General features: G+C 44.1%; 1 protein-coding gene across 4 annotated transcripts in view; it reads left to right on the forward strand.

The window, feature by feature from the left end:
* The window catches only part of LOC117438279 (unconventional prefoldin RPB5 interactor 1-like), a 103,566-nt gene that overhangs the window by 56,079 nt on the left and 30,021 nt on the right, over positions 1-17,466 (forward strand). For all 4 annotated transcript variants that reach the window (XM_034073810.1, XM_034073808.1, XM_034073809.1 and 1 more), the window contains exons 5-6: positions 6,406-6,494; positions 6,712-6,772. In XM_034073810.1, the coding sequence (XP_033929701.1) occupies positions 6,406-6,494; positions 6,712-6,772 (150 nt within the window). The remainder of the gene's footprint in view (positions 1-6,405; positions 6,495-6,711; positions 6,773-17,466) is intronic.

Raw genomic sequence — 17,466 nt, forward strand, 5'->3', positions numbered from 1 at the left:
CTGAGTCCATTCCGCAGCACCCCTCCCCCTCTTTCTTTACCTTTACAGATTCATTTACTATGTGACTCCATTTTGCTCAAGAGTTCTGACCCTTTTTTAACTTGTTGTCTTATCTTGTATGCTTATCAAGCTTTGGTTTTGTTACTGTAAACTCATATGGTTGTATACACATAACCACACCTATTATTTGCAAAAGCGAATACATTTATGTGTTAATCACAACCTTAACTAATAGACATGACTGCACTTTTGACACGTAGATTGTTGTTTGGTTTAAAGTCTAACGCTTTTGAAATACCCCAAAAGTCGGAGCTGTTTCTCTGTGCTTCTTTTTGGAAAGAACGGGCATTTGCTGGAGTAGCCTTTTCCAAAATGCATAATTTTCTTTCTGAACTATTTACTGCAAGTAGTATATTTTTAAGTAATTGTAGTTGATGCACATCAGGGGAGCAAATCATACAATATTGAATCTGTTCAAATTAGAATGAGAGTAATCTCATATGCATGGTGGTAGTTGTGTTTCGCATTGACTGCTTCATGCATAATTCCCTCTTCTGCATGTGCTGAGGGGGAGGAGGGATCTGAACCTGTTTGTAGAACTGTGAATCACTAAAGAGATTTTATTTTCTCAGTACATCTACAAATTCATTTTGTCTACTTAGTGCATTTTGTAATCATTTTGTGTTTATTAATATGTTTTCACACATCCTTATGTGAAAGGCCTATCGTTATCATAAATGCAACCTGAAATATAGGACCAATAGGTACAAGGTCTTACAGATCCTCTGTTGAAACTAATTTATGTAGTAAGTTTTCCCTCCTGAAAATTTGCATTTGTATTAATTTTGTGTTGAAAAAAGAGTGTAAGTCTATTAATATTATTAGTATAAGACTTTAATTGTGCCCTCTTTCCCCCAATTCTTAAGTCTTAGCAAAGCTGTGTTTCCTTTTCAGGCGTTTATGACCTTCTTTTGCAAATTAATTTGTTTTTTATGGCAACTTTAAGGTAAAAATGAAACTTAAGTTTTTTTAATATTTTATAAATTGTTATTGAAATGATTCATTATTTAATTTGCATGAGGTGATATAGCAAGCAATATCTTCAATGAACTAATGTCTGTGAGCAGGGTAGTTCTTAAAGTAGGTTTGCAAAATTGCAATAAAGCGTAGTTGCCCAGCCAGAAGAGCTTTCTGCTGTGTGCTGAAAGTACAGTTATGGCATCAGTGTATTTCACTTGTCCATTGTAACAAAAATGTTTGAACATCGTAACAGGAATGAAGTTTCAAAGGATTTTTAACAGTATGTTTCAAATACCAGTCTTAATTTTGTCATACAGACACTCCACCGGGATATTGGTTTGTTTTTTTTTTTTGTATTTAGAAGATTTTTACTGAAAAAGGCAGTTCTTGCTCACTTTCATATTGACCCGAAAATTCAGCTTTTTGGCTTGCAACATGAGCTGAATGGTTTACTTATCTCCTTAATTAACTTTTTGGGAATACTTGGAGTACTGTGTACAGTTCTGGTGTCCTCAGCATAAAAAGGACAGACTATTAGAACAAGTCCCGAGGAGGGCCACGAGGATGATCAGGGGACTGGAGCACCTCCCATATGAAGACAGGTTGAGAAAGTTGGGGCTGTTCAGTCTGGAGAAGAGAAGGCTGAGTGGAGACCTCATAGCAGACTTCCAGTATCTGAAGGAGGGCTATAGTGATGCTGGGGATGGACTATTCATTAGGGCCTATAGTGACAGAACAAGGGGTAATGGGTTAAAACTTAAACAGGGGAAGTTCAGATTGGATATAATGAAGAAGTTCTTTACTGTTATGGTGGTAAGGCAGTGGAATGGGTTGCCCAGGGAAGTTGTGAATGCTCCATCCCTGCCAGTGTTCAAGGCCAGGTTGGATGAAGCCTTGGGTGATATGGTTTAGTGTGAGGTGTCCCTGCCCATGTCAGGGGGGTTGGAACTAGATGATCTTAAGGTCCTTTCCAACCCTAACAATTCTATGATTCTATAGTGCAGGTAACTGTATGCTGCTTTGTTCAGCCTGTTCCAATAGAAGATAGCATATGTACCTTCCTTCCCATGTATAAGAACTGCTGAAAGGAATTGTTACCCAAATTAAGTTGCAGTGTATATGTTTGCTTAACTCCTACGACACTGTGGTTCACCCCATGTTTCTTCTGCGAGTAGTTTCACTGTTTGTGTTCAGATTTACAGACAAAAGATCTGCAACTTCTTCTTAATGAATCAAATGGTTAATTTGTCTTTTTTTCCATTCTGATTTTAAGTAATTACTAACCTGTCCAGTTGTTATCTGCAAGCATAGGAGTCTTTATACCATGACCTGCCAGTTTTAACAACTGTCTTTCTTGGGCTTAAGTGAAGCTGAACCCATAATCTGTATTCACATGGTATTCTTAAATTGTAAACCCTGTCTCTACTGGCTTTTAAGATTACTTTTTCTTCATGCTGTTTGTTAGCTACATATCCTGGGTTCAGCAGTAGCAGTCATTTTTCTCCTCCTTAGTAGCTGATGCAGTGCTGTGGTTTTGACTTTCAGCCTAGGAACAATGCTGATAACACCAATGTTTTTAGTTGTTGTGTCGTGGTTTAAACCAAGTCCCCCAACTCCCGGAGAGTTAGGAAGGAGAATCCAAGGAATGTAGCCCCCACGGATTGAGATAAGAACAGTTTAATAGCTAAGGCATAACACAATAATAACGATACAGCCAATAACAAGCGAAAAGAATACAACACCCCACCAGCCACTGACCCATAACTCACTCCACCCTGCCCGGCCGAGCACTGCGTGCTCCCTCCTCAATTTTCCTCCAGAGCTCCATCCCTCCTGCTCTCTCTCTCCCAGTATGCATCCTGGGCATCACGTGCTATGGTATGGAATACCTCATTGGCTAGCCTGGGTCAGGTGTCCTGTGTTTCCTTCCTCCCGGCCTCCCCTCCTCCACCTGGCTGGAGCATGTGCTCAGAAAAAGCCTTGAACAAAAACACCCCCAAAACATGCTCGCTATCAAGCTACTATTCCCAGCCCAGAAGTCAAAACACAGCACTGCACCAGCTACAAGAAGGAGAAAAATGACTGCCACGGCTGAACCCATGACATTGTTGCTAAGTAATGTTTACTCTGACCAAGGACTTTTTGAGTCTCATGCTCTGCCAGGGAGGAGGGGAAGCTGGGAGGAAGCAGAGACAGGACACCTGACCCAAACTAGCCAAAGGGGTATTCCATACTACAGCATGTCATGCCCAGTATATAAACTGAGGGCAGTTACCCTAGAAGGGCTGGGTATTGGTCGGCAGGTGGTGAGCAGTTGTATTGTCTTCCTTTATCATTATTATTATTGGTGGTAACAGTAGTGGTTTTATGTTATCCCTTAGTTACTGGACTGTTCTTATCTCAACCCATGAAAGTTACATTCTTTCAATTCTCCTCCCCGTCCCTCCGGGAGAGGGAAGAGGAAGGGGGGGGAGGAGGAGTGAGTGAGTAGCTGCATGGTTCTGAGTTACCGGCTGGGCTTAAACCACAACACTACAGAATAGCCCTTGATTGTACATTTTGATATATGCATAACTGATGTTCTTGTTTATACTGCCTCCTATACAATTTTCAGTATTTTTTCCATAAATTTCTGTGAAATGCTATAAGCAGCTGAGGGATAAGAAAAGGTGATTTTGTTTTCCCAATCTTGAAAAAAATATTTTTTTATTTCTCACTGTCCATTTGCACTTGGCAGTATTTTTTTACTGTCAGCATAGTTTTTAAGATTTAAAACCATCTGGAATATTGTTAATATAGAGATGTAGAGTCCTTTGTGCTATCGTAGGGATCAGACAGATTTAGTGAAAACTGAAAGAAAAGACATATAAATATAATAGCACTAAAGTAATACCTTTATTAAAGGATTAGGAATGGGTAAATGATACTATATTTTTTACTGATGTATTACTGTTAGATCTGATGGCAAAATAAAAATACTAGGGCATGAGAAACAGATTCATTTTGGTTACTGGCATTTGAAATTTTTCTTCCAAATGTTTTTAATGCTGGTTTGTAATGGCATGCCACTCAAAGTTTGTTACTAGTGAGCTAAGGAAGAGTGAGGAGATTTGATGTTTTCCTACCAAATCTATGGATTGGTTTCAGGAGTTAACATTTTGACTGTGCAAATATCATGTGAAATAAGTAGAAGGCTTTGTTCTAGTGATTTAGGGCCTGGTCTTGTGAGATGATGCATATTGGAATAGAAAGCATTTGCTTTTCAGGTGGTTCTGCTATTTCTCATGGGACGTGGTTGTGTAGAGCCCATTCTGTTCCTGCTGGTCCCTGTTCTTGGGGTGACCAGCAGCTCTCTGAATTCAACTGTTTTGCCAGCTGCTCTAGAGGACAACCACTCAAGTTTTGCAACATGTTGAACTACTGAAATGAGCCCTATGAGGGTAACATATGCAGAACCCATCTCATGACACAGTCCTGGGTATTCAACTTAAAGAAATGGATGTGGGAGCTTAGCTGTTTGGAGTGGCTTTTTCATACTTGAACACTCACGTACCTGGTTGAAAATTGAACAGTTTTGTGTTTTAAGGTAGTATTTGCTTTGTGATGAATTTCCTTAGAAGTAACAGCTCTTCCTGATGAAAACATCAGTGAACAATCAGTTCTGAGCACATTGACAAGCCAAGGCTTCAACTTTAGTTTCACGGTATTTATATGTCATCAGTTTTAAAAATGTACTTAGCTTACCTAGCTGCCATTTTTAATTTTCCAGTTTTCTTGAAAAAAGTTATTGATTTGACCTCCTACCTAAAATAACATTCCTTAGATCTAAAGCTAGTTAGACACATTATCTGACTGAGTTTACTAAAGCAAAGGCATTCCATAACCTTAACCTTTTCTCTGATCCCCTGCTTTTAACAACTGCTGTCACAGTTTTATGCTGTTACGTGACCATGCTTGGATGAAATCTGTCAAACAGATCCTTGAGTTATTAGGCTGTCTGAGTCTGACCTTTGTGCAATCAAAGATCTGTGACTTAAGGGCTCAGATTTGCCATGGCAACCAGTCCGATTTGCTGCTGTGAGAAAAGGTCTAATTGTTACAGAAATTTAATGACCTAGAGCAACATCAGGGCTGTGAGATTTTATGAACTGTTTGCACCGTAATTTCCATTTTGTTAATGCAGTCTTTTTTTGTAACCCGTTCATGGCTACAGCATAAGTGGCTGTTTTTATTTAACATAGCAGTGCACATTCTAAAAGATGGCTCAGTGGAAATATGCCACTATTTGGGAACATATTAACACAGTCATGCATAATTTCAGGCACCCTTGCCTACTTTTTGTTCTTTTAAAAATATTTTAGCTGCTTAGACCTTTGACAGACTTGGCATTTTTGTAATCACAAAAGGGATTTTACTCTTTCTCCCCTCAAACCTCTTCTGATCTGCTTACTGATTGAGTGCCTGCTGCAAACCAGTAGGAAATCAGAGAGGGTCTTGGGGGTGGGGGCTGTTGTGTCACTATTTTTCTCCTTTTATTGGCATGTGACCCAAGCAATATTCTGTTTAATAGAGTGAAATAAAGCTTACTTTACTTACTGCCACTGGTAAGAAATATGTGTTTAAAACCAGCGTGGTCAGAGGGTGTCTGAGATACTTTTACCATTCTGTATTAATAACCTGAACTTGTTGCACTTGTGTCTAATTAAAAAAAATAAAATTATAATGAGCTATTTTAAATTTAATATTGAAATTTTAGAGATTTAACTAAATGCAACATGGTTTCCTAGAAGAGAGAATTTGTGTGTGAGATAGACCTCTATTTTTCGTGGTGAACCTCTGCTTTTTATTCATCAGAAAGTAGAGAACAATATCTCTCAGGAGCAAACTGCATTTTTCAATACATCTCAGTCTAACTCAGAAATATATCCAAGAAAGAAACAGACTAATTTTTTTTATATGCACTGTCCATTCACTTGTTGCCCAGCTGGACTAAAATTATCTATGCAAACTGCTGTGAAATATTGCTTTATGTATGATAACACAAACTAAGCAATTGCTGTATAGGAAGTTGATAATACCGTGCAACATCTGGAACCTAGTTACATGCCCTGTGTTGAGAAAAACAGCAGTAGTCCTAAATTTTAATAATTGCAAAGTAACATGCACTATATGTAGATCACTGACAAATTGTGAGAGAACATGTTTTAAAGCAGTACATTTAAAAGGAAAAAACCAAAATAGAATGAGGAGAACTTAGCTTTTTATTTTCCTTAAAGCTGGATTATAAATCATTATATTTTCAGCATGAAATGACTTCAGTTAAAATGTTAATGCTGTGGGCACATATGTTATGTTTTGCAGAGCAATTGTAATTTTCTTTTTCAGATGTAAGAAAAGTGTTGGATGATTTGCAAAAAGTCATGAAGAATTTTGAATCACGGGCTGAATTCAAAGATCTGCAGAAAATGAGTGATGTAAGTGAATTGTTTTGTTTCATCCCAATTCTGTAATATTTGTAAAAATCTGGAAAATTATGTATATTCAGATTGATAAAAGGGTAAAAATAATGTAGTCATTCCTGTCTTGCATATCACTGCATTTGTCACTATGCATTATTTGAAAAATATCTGAGCTGTTAATAAGCATAAACCAGTGCATTTAATAATCCTAACTTTCCATTTTTCTAATTAGGCTGCAGGTGATTTTGTTGACATAAGAGAAGAAATTGAAGATCATAGTATTGAAACAAAAGGTAAATGATTTATTAATAAACATGTCTTAATTTAATAGTAAGCAAAATATTTCGTTTCTAGGATTAATACTCCTTATGTGGGATTGACCAAATCATTTCACTGTATCCTTTACATTAAAAAAATTGCTTTATTCAATTTAAAAATTATTCATCTGAAGTGGGAGTTGTGTACATTCTCTATCAGCACCAATCTGTACTGAGATTGAAAAAGAAGTAACTAAACCAACAATTTGTGAATATCCTGAGGCAGCCTGGATTTCATCAGCATAGGAGCTGGTTTCGTTCACATGTAAATGGGCTGTATCTCTGTGGAAGATGGGGATAAGTATCCTGAGCATATTATTAGTTTATTGCTGACTCCATTTTTCTGGATTTTAATATTTCCCTTTATTTTTTTGTTAGTGTATGAAGTGAATGGTGGTGCTTTGTAGTGGCAGTGAGTGAGCACAGTGGATACTGGAGCAGCAAGTGGTTGTCGTATGTTGTCTTTGAGATCTGATCTGGTTTCATAACAGACAGACGTTTTGTTAGAATGAGGAGGGAAAACCATTGTTTTGTTGAAGCACTTGCTGATGTTCAGGAAACCATGTACTTACCTTGGTAGTCAAGTCAATGCTTAACACTGAAGTGTAGCAGAAAGAAATTGGGAGGATGTAATCTGAAAATCAAATTGAAATAGATTGTCAACTAATCCTTCCAAACTATATTTATTAATTTTGTAATTATACCAAATCAAATCCTCACAAGCTACTCTGATTGCTTGGCTTACCTCAATTTATATTAAAAAATCAATAAAATACTTTTCAGCCTTTTCTGAATGAGATGATGAAAAATGCTATCAGGTGGAAGAGTAGGGGGGTTGCATTCCAACATTACTTAGTCACCTATTTTCTTTTTAATCATAGAATCATAGAATAGTTAGGGTTGGAAAGGACCTTAAGATCATCTAGTTCCAACACCCCTGCCATGGCCAGGGACAGCTCACACTAAACCATATCACCCAAGGCTCTGTCCAACCTGGCCTTAAACACTGCCAGGGATGGAGCATTCACAACTTCCCTGGGCAACCCACTCCAGTGCTTCACCACCCTAACAGTAAAGAACTTCTTATATCCAATCTAAACCTCTGCTGTTTAAGTTTTAACCCATTACCCCTTGTCCTATCACTACAGTCCCTTGTGAAGAGTCCCTCTCCAGCACCCTTGTTAGGCCCCCTTCAAATACCGGAAGGCTGCTATGAGGTCTCCACGCAGCCTTCTCTTCTCCAGGCTGAACAGCCCCAACTTTCTCAGCCTGTCTTCATACAGGAGGTGCTTCAGTGCCCTGATCATCCTCGTGGCCCTCCTCTGGACTTGTTCCAACAGTTCCATATCCTTTTTACGGTAAGGACACCAGAACTACACACAATACTCCAAGTGAGGTCTCACAAGAGCAGAGTAGAAGGGCAGGATCACCTCCTTTGACCTGCTGGTCACGCTTCTTTTGATGCAACCCAGAATACAGTTGGCTTTCTGGGCTGCGAGCGCACACTGTCGGCTCATGTTCATTTTCTCATCTTACAACATCCCTAAGTCCTTCTCCGCAGGGCTGTTCTGAATCACTTCTTTGCCCAACCTGTAGCTCTGCCTGGGATTGCTCCGACACAGGTGTAGGACCTTGCATTTGTCATGCTTAAACTTCATAAGGTTGTCATCAGCCCACCTTACAAGCATTTCAATGTCCCTCTAAATGGCATTCCTTCCCTCCAGCATATCAACCAAACCACACAGCTTGGTGTCACTGGCAAAATTGCTGAGGGCACACTCAATCCCACTGTCCATGTCACTGAGAAAGATGTTGAACAAGGCTGGTCCCAGTATTGATCCCTGAGGGAAACCACTCATTACAGGTCTCCAGATGTTGCTATTGAATTTGAATTTTAACTCAGGATTAACGTATAAGCTGATGTAATTGAATAGTGATATCTTTAAGCCATGAATCCTTAAAATTAAAAAAAGATTGGCCACAAAATTGATTAAGAGTAAGAGATTCTAAAAATTGAGGGATGCTGAATAACAAGGACACTGTATTACTGTTGATTAGATGCACAAAGCAGAGTACCATAAAGCCCTGTAGAGATACTGGAGTCCTGCTCTACAGAAAAAATATTAGGTGTATTTCTGTCAAGGATGGAAGGGTCCTCCTTCCTACAAAGAGGTATGGATGTTGTTTGAGGGTGCTGATGGTCAGAGAACAGGAACTTCTCTTGGGAAACTGCCTGGGACAGTGCAGATACAGGTGATGCCCCGGGAGCTGGTCGTGGGGAGAAGGGGGATTTGAATCACACAGAATCACAGAATCCCAAGGGTTGGAAGGGACCTCGAAAGATCATCTAGTCCAACCCCCTGCAAGAGCAGGGTAACCTAGAGTACATCACACAGGAACTTGTCCAGGCGGGCCTTGAATATCTCCAACATAGGAGACTCCACAACCTCCCTGGGCAACCTGTTCCACTGCTCTGTCACTCTTACAGTAAAGAAGTTCTTCCCGATGTTAACGTGGAACCTCCTATGCTCCAGTTTACATCCATTGCCCCTTGTCCTATCACTGGATATCACTGAAAAAAGCCTAGCTCCATCATCCTGACACCCACCCTTTACATATTTGTAAACACTGATGAGGTCACCCCTCAGTCTCCTCTTCTCAAACCTAAAGAGACCCAACTCCCTCAGTCTCTCCTCATAAGGGAGGTGTTCCACTCCCTTAATCATCTTTGTGGCTCTGTGCTGGACTCTTTCAAGCAATTCCCTGTCCTTCTTGAACTGAGGGGCCCAGAACTGGACGCAATATTCCAGATGCAGCCTCACCAAGGCAGAGTAGAGGGGGAGGAGAACCTCTCTTGCCCTACTAACCACACCCTTTCTTATGCACCCTAGGATGCCATTTGCCTTCTTGGCCACAAGGGCACATTGCTGGCTCATGGTCATCCTCCTATCCACCAGGACCCCCAGGTCCCTTTCACTACTTTCCAGCAGGTCAACCCCCAACCTGTACTGGTATATGGGGTTGTTCTTCCCCAGATGCAAGACTCTACACTTCCCCTTGTTGAATTCCATCAAGTTTATCCCTGCCCAACTCTCCAGCCTGTCCAGGTCTCGCTGAATGGCTACAGAGCCTTCTGGTGTGTCAGCCACTCCTCCCAATTTAGTGTCATCAGCGAACTTGCTGAGGGTACACTCAGTTCCCTCATCCAGGTCGTTGATGAAAATATTAAACAGCACTGGTCCCAGCACCGACACCTGAGGGACTCCACTAGTCACAGACCTCCAGCTAGATTCTGCCCCATTGACCACAACTCTCTGCCTTCTTCCTTTCAACCAGTTCTTGATCCACCTCACTACTACTTGATCATCAAGCCCACATTTCCTTAGCTTATCTATGAGGATGCTGTGGGAGACAGTATCAAATACCTTACTGAAATCAAGAAAAACCACATCTACCACTCTACCATCATCCCTCCACCTAGTCACTTCCTCATAGAAGGCTGTAAGGTTGGTCAAACATGACTTCCCCCTCATAAAACCATGTTGGCTGTTCTTAATGACTTCCTTATTCTTGATATGTCTAAAGATGGAATCAAGAATAAGTTGTTCCATCACCTTTACAGGGATGGAGGTAAGGCTGACTGGTCTATAATTACCCGGGTCCTCCTTCTTGCCCTTCTTATAGACTGGCGTGACATTTGCCATGCTCCAATCCTCAGGTACCTCTCCCATTTCCCACAGCTTACCAAAGATGATGAAGAGTGGCCTAGCAATGACCTCCGCCAGCTCCCTGAGTACCCGTGGGTGTATTCCATCCTTACCCATTGATTTATAGATGTCCAGATTGCATAGCTGATCCCTAACCCAATCCTCATCTACCAAAGCAAACTCCTCCTTTGTCCTGACTCCTTCTGGGGCTAGAGGAATCTGGGGCCCCTGGGGAGAGTCTGCAGGAGTAAAGACAGAGGCAAAGAAGGCATTCAGCACTTCTGCCTTCTTTATATCCTCTGTCTCCAGGGCACCCACCTCATTCAGCAGTGGGCCTATATTGCCTCTTGTGTTAGTTTTATTTGCTATGTATTTGAAGAAGCCCTTTCTATTGTCCTTAACCCAACTAGCAAGATTAAGTTTCAAGGAGGCCTTAGCTGTCCTAATTGCCTCCCTACATCCTCTAAAAACTGTCCTGTATTCCTCCCAGGTGGCCACCCCCTCCTTCCATAATCCATAGATTCTCTTTTTCCACATGAGTTTGCCCATCAGTTCCTTGTTTAACCACGCTGGTCTCCTAGATCCCTTACTTGATTTCCTACCCATTGGGACACTCCGATCCTGAGCTTGGAAGAAGAGGTCCTTGAATGCTGACCAACTATCATGAGCCCCTTTACCACCTAGTACCCTTTCCCATGAGACTACCCTGAGCAGTTGATTGAACAGGCCAAAGTTGGCCCTTCGGAAATCCAGAACTGTGGCCTTGCTAGGTATCCTATTCCTCCCACACAGGATCCTAAACTCCACCATCTCATGGTCACTGCAGCCAAGGCTGCCATTGACTATCACCACTTCAACTAGACCCTCCTTGTCAGTGAGTACTAAATCTAGCAGCTCTCCTCTCCTAGTTGGTTTGTCCACCATTTGCATTAAGAAGTTATCATCAATGCACTGGAGGAACCTCCTAGACTGTGAATGATTGGCTGTGTGAGTCTTCCAGCAAATATCGGGGTACTTAAAATCCCCCAAGAGGACCAAGACATGTAGTCGTGAAGCTACTTCCAGTTGCCTGTAGAAAGCCTCATCAACTCCTTCGTCCTGATCAGGAGGTCTATAATAGACCCCCACAACTGTATCACTCGTACCAGTCTGTCCCTTAATTCGTACCCACAGACATTCCATTTGCTCCTCATCTGCCCCTGGACAGAACTCAACACATTCTAGTCACTCTCTCACATAAAGAGCAACTCCACCACCTCGCTTTGCTGATCTATCTTTCCTAAAAAGGTCATAGCCATCCATGACCACATTCCAGTCATGTGAGCTGTCCCACCATATCTCTGTAATTGCCACTAGATCATAACCTTTAGACCGCACACAGACTTCTAACTCGTCCTGTTTATTCCCCATGCTGCGTGCATTGGTGTACAGGCATTTCAGGGAGCAAGCAGAGCATGCTGATGGCACCCTTGGGAGGCAGGAGGCCTTCTGGTCTTCATTAATACTAGAACAATGCCCCACTAGTACAAACCCAGCTACAACCCCCTCGCACTTTGAATCTAACCTGAAGCTCTGTGAGTGAGCTCTGCTAACTCTTGTCCTAGTACCCTTTTTCCCCTACTGGGACAGGGTCTAAACAACTTTCCCATAAATGAAACAATAGATTGATAGTCCTTCCTAATCCGCCATCCTTCAAGCCCTAGCATGTTTCTCTTGGGCTTGTCCCCAAAAGGCCCAGTTAAATCCCCTCCCCCCTTCATATCTAGTTTAAAGCCCTGTCAATAAGCCCTGCTAACTCCTGCCCCAAAACCCTTTTCCCCCTCTGGGACTGGAGTATCCCACCTGCCACCAGCAAACCAGGTGTCTCATATAGCAGCCCATGATTGAAAAACCCAAAACCCTGCCTTTGGCACCAGTCACGTAGCCATACATTAATCTGCAGACTCTTCCTATTTATCTCTTCACCCTTGCTTGTAACAGGTATGGAGGCAAACACCACTTGTGCTCCAGACCCTTTAAACAGCCGTCCCAGGGCCCTGAAGTCTCTTTTCATTACCGTTGCCCTCCTTGTAATAATTTCATCCCTGCCAACGTGAAAAACCAGCAGTGGATAGTAGTCAGAGGGCTGCACCAGATCAGAGAGTTTCTTTTTACATTCTCTAATCTTAGCCCCAGGTAGGCAGCAGACTTCCCTGTGGGATGGATCTGGTCAACAAATGGGACCTTCTGTTCCCCTCAGAAGGGAGTCACCCACCACAATTATTCTTCTTTTTTTTTGGTTGGGGAAGTTCTAAGGCATGGGGGTGAGTGACAAGCCCTAGGTGACTCACTAGATAGATTAACCTCTCCATCTCCATTTACCTGGCCCTGTAGTCCCAAGACCTCATACCTGTTATTCAAGGTCAACTGGGGGGAGGAAGGGATTGTGAGGGTTTTTGCTTACCTCTCCAAGGAGGGACCTCCCTCCATACATCCTTGTCCCTTAGGTTTTTTCCTTCTGTCTGATGGTAGGAAGGAAGGGGATCCATCACTTCTTCAACCACTTCCCTCTGCCCCTGCCTTAGGGTGTGGCTCCACCAATCTATTTCACTTTTGCATTCTCTGATGGCTCTCAACCTTTCTACCTCCTCCCTCAGTTCAACCACCTACCTGAGCAGATCATTTATTTGCTCACAGCGAACACAAGCAGTGTCACTTGCTCCCTCCAATACAAATGCCAAGCTCAGGCATTCACTGCAGTCAGAAACCTGCATGGCTGCATGTCTGCAGAAAGACTCAGTCTGGATACCCACATTATTACTCACTACAGCTTTTGATTGTGTTGTGACCATGATCTATCTGGTCAATTGATCAACCTACACAAACAAGCCCTCCTTCCTCCTCCTGCGCTCCAGGCGAGTCCTCTTGATGAGGTGGTTATCCCGCTCTCCTGCCCGTGCGAAGTGCCTCGACCCGCTCTGTTTGCCGCGCTCTGTTTGCCGCACTCCTAGTCGCCGAGCTCCCTGGGTAGGTTTTTAACCACTCACAGTTGGTGCCACTCCTCCTAGCTCTGCCCCTGGTGAGTCAGCTCCTCACGGGAGCTGAGCTGCCAGCTCCTGGGCAAGTCCTATCGAGGACTTGAGGCTCCCTCCTCGGTGGCTCTTGTTGCTCTGAGGTGAGGCTCCTGGATGCTGATCTCCCCCCGCTCCGCTCTGGTATTGCAGGCATCCTCTCACAAGCCACTCACCTCAGCAACTGACTGAGAATGGCCGATGATGGCCGGTTTGAATCTGGAGCAGTCTTGCCCTTCACACAGACAGGGCTAAGGCATTAGTATTGTTGGCAGGCAGTTTGTTCCCTATGTGCTAGACAGCACTCAAATGGTAAAAGGTATTCCCCATCCTCAGTGGATGCACTATTTTACTAGGCAGCAAAGCTTTTAATGCCAAAAAGAATTTGTTGGTGACTACCATTTACTAACTTGCTGAGGTGAGTAGCTAGAGAGAGGATGCCTTCACCACTGGAGCAGGAGAAGATCAGCGCCTAGGAGCCTCAACTCAGAGCGGCAAAAGCCACTAAGGGAGCCTCAAACCCTCGACAAGACTTGTCCAGGAGCCAGCAGCTCAGCTGATGCAAGCAGCTGACTCACAGGGGGCGGAGCCAGGAGAAGCAGCATTAGCTGTGAGTGGTTAAAAAGTGCCCCAGGGAGCGTGAGTGACCAGGAGCACAGTGAAGCAGTTTGCATGGCAGTTTGAGCGGGATGGTGAGCACTTGCCGTATGACCAGGGCCTGTTCTGGGAGCTCTCCCCTGGCTGTCCTGACGGTGGCCAGCATAGGCACCCAGAGAGAGTTGGTAAGAGGGGAGGCTGCAGTGCAGAGCTCAGAGTGTAGAGAGTTCCTGCACTGGTCTTCTGAGGAAAAAGTGCAGAATGGGCAGGGCTGCACTCAGTGCTCCCTGGTGGAGGTCCTCCTGCAGCAGGTGGCTGAGCTGCGGGATGCTATCAAGAAGCTGCAAGATGTCAGGGAAGCTGAGAGTTAGCAGGACTGCTTGCTCCAGGCCCAAACAGTGCAGGGGCCTCAAGCTTCCCCTCTAACTCATGGAGGAAAGAAGGAGGCCATTAACCTGGGAAGCTGGGAATTAGTAACAAAAAAAAACAACAAAAGGAGGAAGAAGACAATTAAAAGCAAGTGGCTTCCTCCTAAATCAACTGTCCCCACCCAGAACCGCTTTGCTGTCCTGCAGGGGGCATGTGAGGAAACGCACTTGCACTAGAAACAGCCGGCTACTGCACTGGTACAGAAGATCTCTACTGGTGCCGCCAGGAAAAAGTGGTGGGTCATAAGAGTAGGGGACTCTGCCTTGAAAGGGACAGAAGTGCTCATCTGTCGGCCTGACCCGGTCGCAAGGGAGGTGTGTTGCCTACCTGGGCATGGATCAGGGATGTTGCAGAGAGGCTGCCTGCTCTAGTAAGTCCCACAGACCATTACCAGCTTCTAGTGATACATGTGGGTGCTAGGGATATAGATAGTAGTAGCCTGGGGAGTACAAAGAAGGACTATGGAGCCCTGGGAGAGGTGATTAGGGGCTGTGGAGCTCAGATAGTCTTTTCATCAATTCTCCAGGACACAGAGGAGGACCTTCCAAAGGCTAGGAGGATTGGATGGGTTAATAAATGGTTAAAAGGGTGGTGTCATAGTCAAGGGTTTGGGTGCCTTGAACATGGGGCCCAAATCTGTAGGCCAAGCTTACTGGGGGCTGGTGGAGCTGCTCTGATAAAGAAAGGGAAGAGTGGTTTTGCTGGGAGGCTTGCCAGCCTTGTCAAGGATGCTTTAAACTAGATGTGTTGGGGAGGGGGGCATCATTCCATCCCAACACACCCAGTTGGCAGCACCTATAATAAATGATCGGAGCAATTTAGTGATATTCCAGCTCCTCCAGCCAATGAGCTGGCTTCATTTGGAGCTCGGATCAGATGCCTCTATACAAATGCCCGTAGCATGGGGAACAAACAAGAGGAATTAGAGATGTGGGCACATCTACAGGGCTATGATATAATAGGCATCACAGAAACATGGTGGGATGGCTTCTATGACTGGAGTGCTGGAATGGAAGGTTACAGGCTTTTTAGAAAAGACAGGCCCAGTAAGAGGGGAGGGGGGTTGCCCTTTATGTTAGGGATAGGCTGGAGAGTATGGAACTCTCTCTGGGGACAGGTGAGCAGACAACAGAGAGTTTGTGGGTCAGGGTTAAGGGGAAATCGGTGATGGGAGACATTGCTATGGGGATCTGCTACATACCACCTGATCAAGAGGAACCTGTTGATGAAGTGCTCTCCAGACAAATAGGAAAAGCCTCATGCTCTCAGGCCCTTGTTCTCATGGGGGACTTCAACCACCCTGACATCTGCTGGAGTGACAATACGGCCCGGCACAAGCAATCCAGGAGGTTTCTCGATTGTGTGGAAGACAACTTCCTTCTGCAAGCAATATAGGAGCCGACGAGGAGAGGTGCCCTGCTTGACCTCGTGCTCACCAACAGGGAAGGGCTCGTTGGAAATGTGACTCTCCAGGGAAGTCCTGGATGCAGTGATCACAAGATGGTCGAATTCTAGGTCCTCAGGACAGTAAGAAGAGCGTGCAGCAAGCTCACTGCCCTGGACTTCAAGAGGGCAGACTTTGGCCTCTTCAGGAAACAGCTTAGCAAGGTTCCATGGGATATAGGCCTAGAGGGCAAGGGGGCCCAAAACCCTTGGTTAATATTCAAGGATCACCTGCTACAAGCTCAGGAGTGTTGCATCCCGACTAGAAGGAAGTGCAGCAGGAGGGCCAGGAGACCTCCTTGGATGGATAAGGAGCTGCTGAGAAAAATTCACAGGAAAAAAGAGGCTTATAAAAGGTGGAAGCAAGGAGAGGTGGCCTGGGATGAATACAGGGATGTTGTCAAGGAAGCTAGGGACCAGCTTAGGAAACCTAAGGCCCAGTTAGAGCTAAACATGGCTAGGGATGTGAAAGATAACAGGAAGGGATTTTATAGGTATATAGTGACTAAAAAACAGACCAGGGACAACGTAGGCCCCCTCCAGAAGCTTTCGAGAGAACTGGCAACACAGGATTTGGAGAAGGCTGAGGTTCTTAATGACTTCTTTGCCTCAGTCTTCACTGGCAAAGGCTCTGACCACACCACACAAGCCTTGGAAGGCGGACACTGGGACTGTGAGGATAAAGACCTTGGGCCCACTGAATGAGAGGATCTGATTCGAGACCATCTTAAGAACCTGAACATACACAAGTCCATGGGACCTGATGAAATCTATCCGCAGGTCCTGAAGGAGCTGGCAAATGAAATTACTAAGCCATTGGCCATCATATTTGAAAAACCATGGCAGTCAGGTGAAGTTCCTGATGACTGGAAAAAGGGAAATATAACCCCCGTTTTCAAGAAGGGGAAAATGGATGACCCAGGGAAGTACAGACCAGTCTGTGTCACATCTGTGCTTGGCAAAATCTTGGAGCAGATTCTCCTGGAAGGCATGCTAGGGCACATGAAAAACAACAAGGTGTTTGGTGACAGCCATCATGGCTTCACTAGGGGGAAATCCTGCCTGAACAATTTGGTGGCCTTCTATGATGGGGCTACGGAACTGATGGACGGGGGTGAAGCACTTGATGTCAGCTACTGGGACTTGTGCAAAGCATTTGACACTGTCCCACACGACATCCTTGTCTCTAAATTGGAGAGACATCAATTTGACAGGTGGAACACTGAGTGGATAAAGAAGTGTCTGGATGGGCTCATGCAAATAGTTGTAGTCAACGGTTCAGTGTCCGGCTGGAGACCAGTAAAGAGTGGTGTCCCTCAGGGATCGGTACTGAGACTGGTCTTGTTTAATATCTTTGTCGGTGACATGGAAAGTGGGATTGAGTGCGCCCTCAGCAGTTTTGCTGATGACACCAAGCTCTGTGGTTCTGTTGGTACGCTAGAGG

Source organism: Melopsittacus undulatus, assembly GCF_012275295.1.
Source record: "Melopsittacus undulatus isolate bMelUnd1 chromosome W unlocalized genomic scaffold, bMelUnd1.mat.Z SUPER_W_unloc_4, whole genome shotgun sequence".
NCBI lineage: Eukaryota > Metazoa > Chordata > Aves > Psittaciformes > Psittaculidae > Melopsittacus > Melopsittacus undulatus.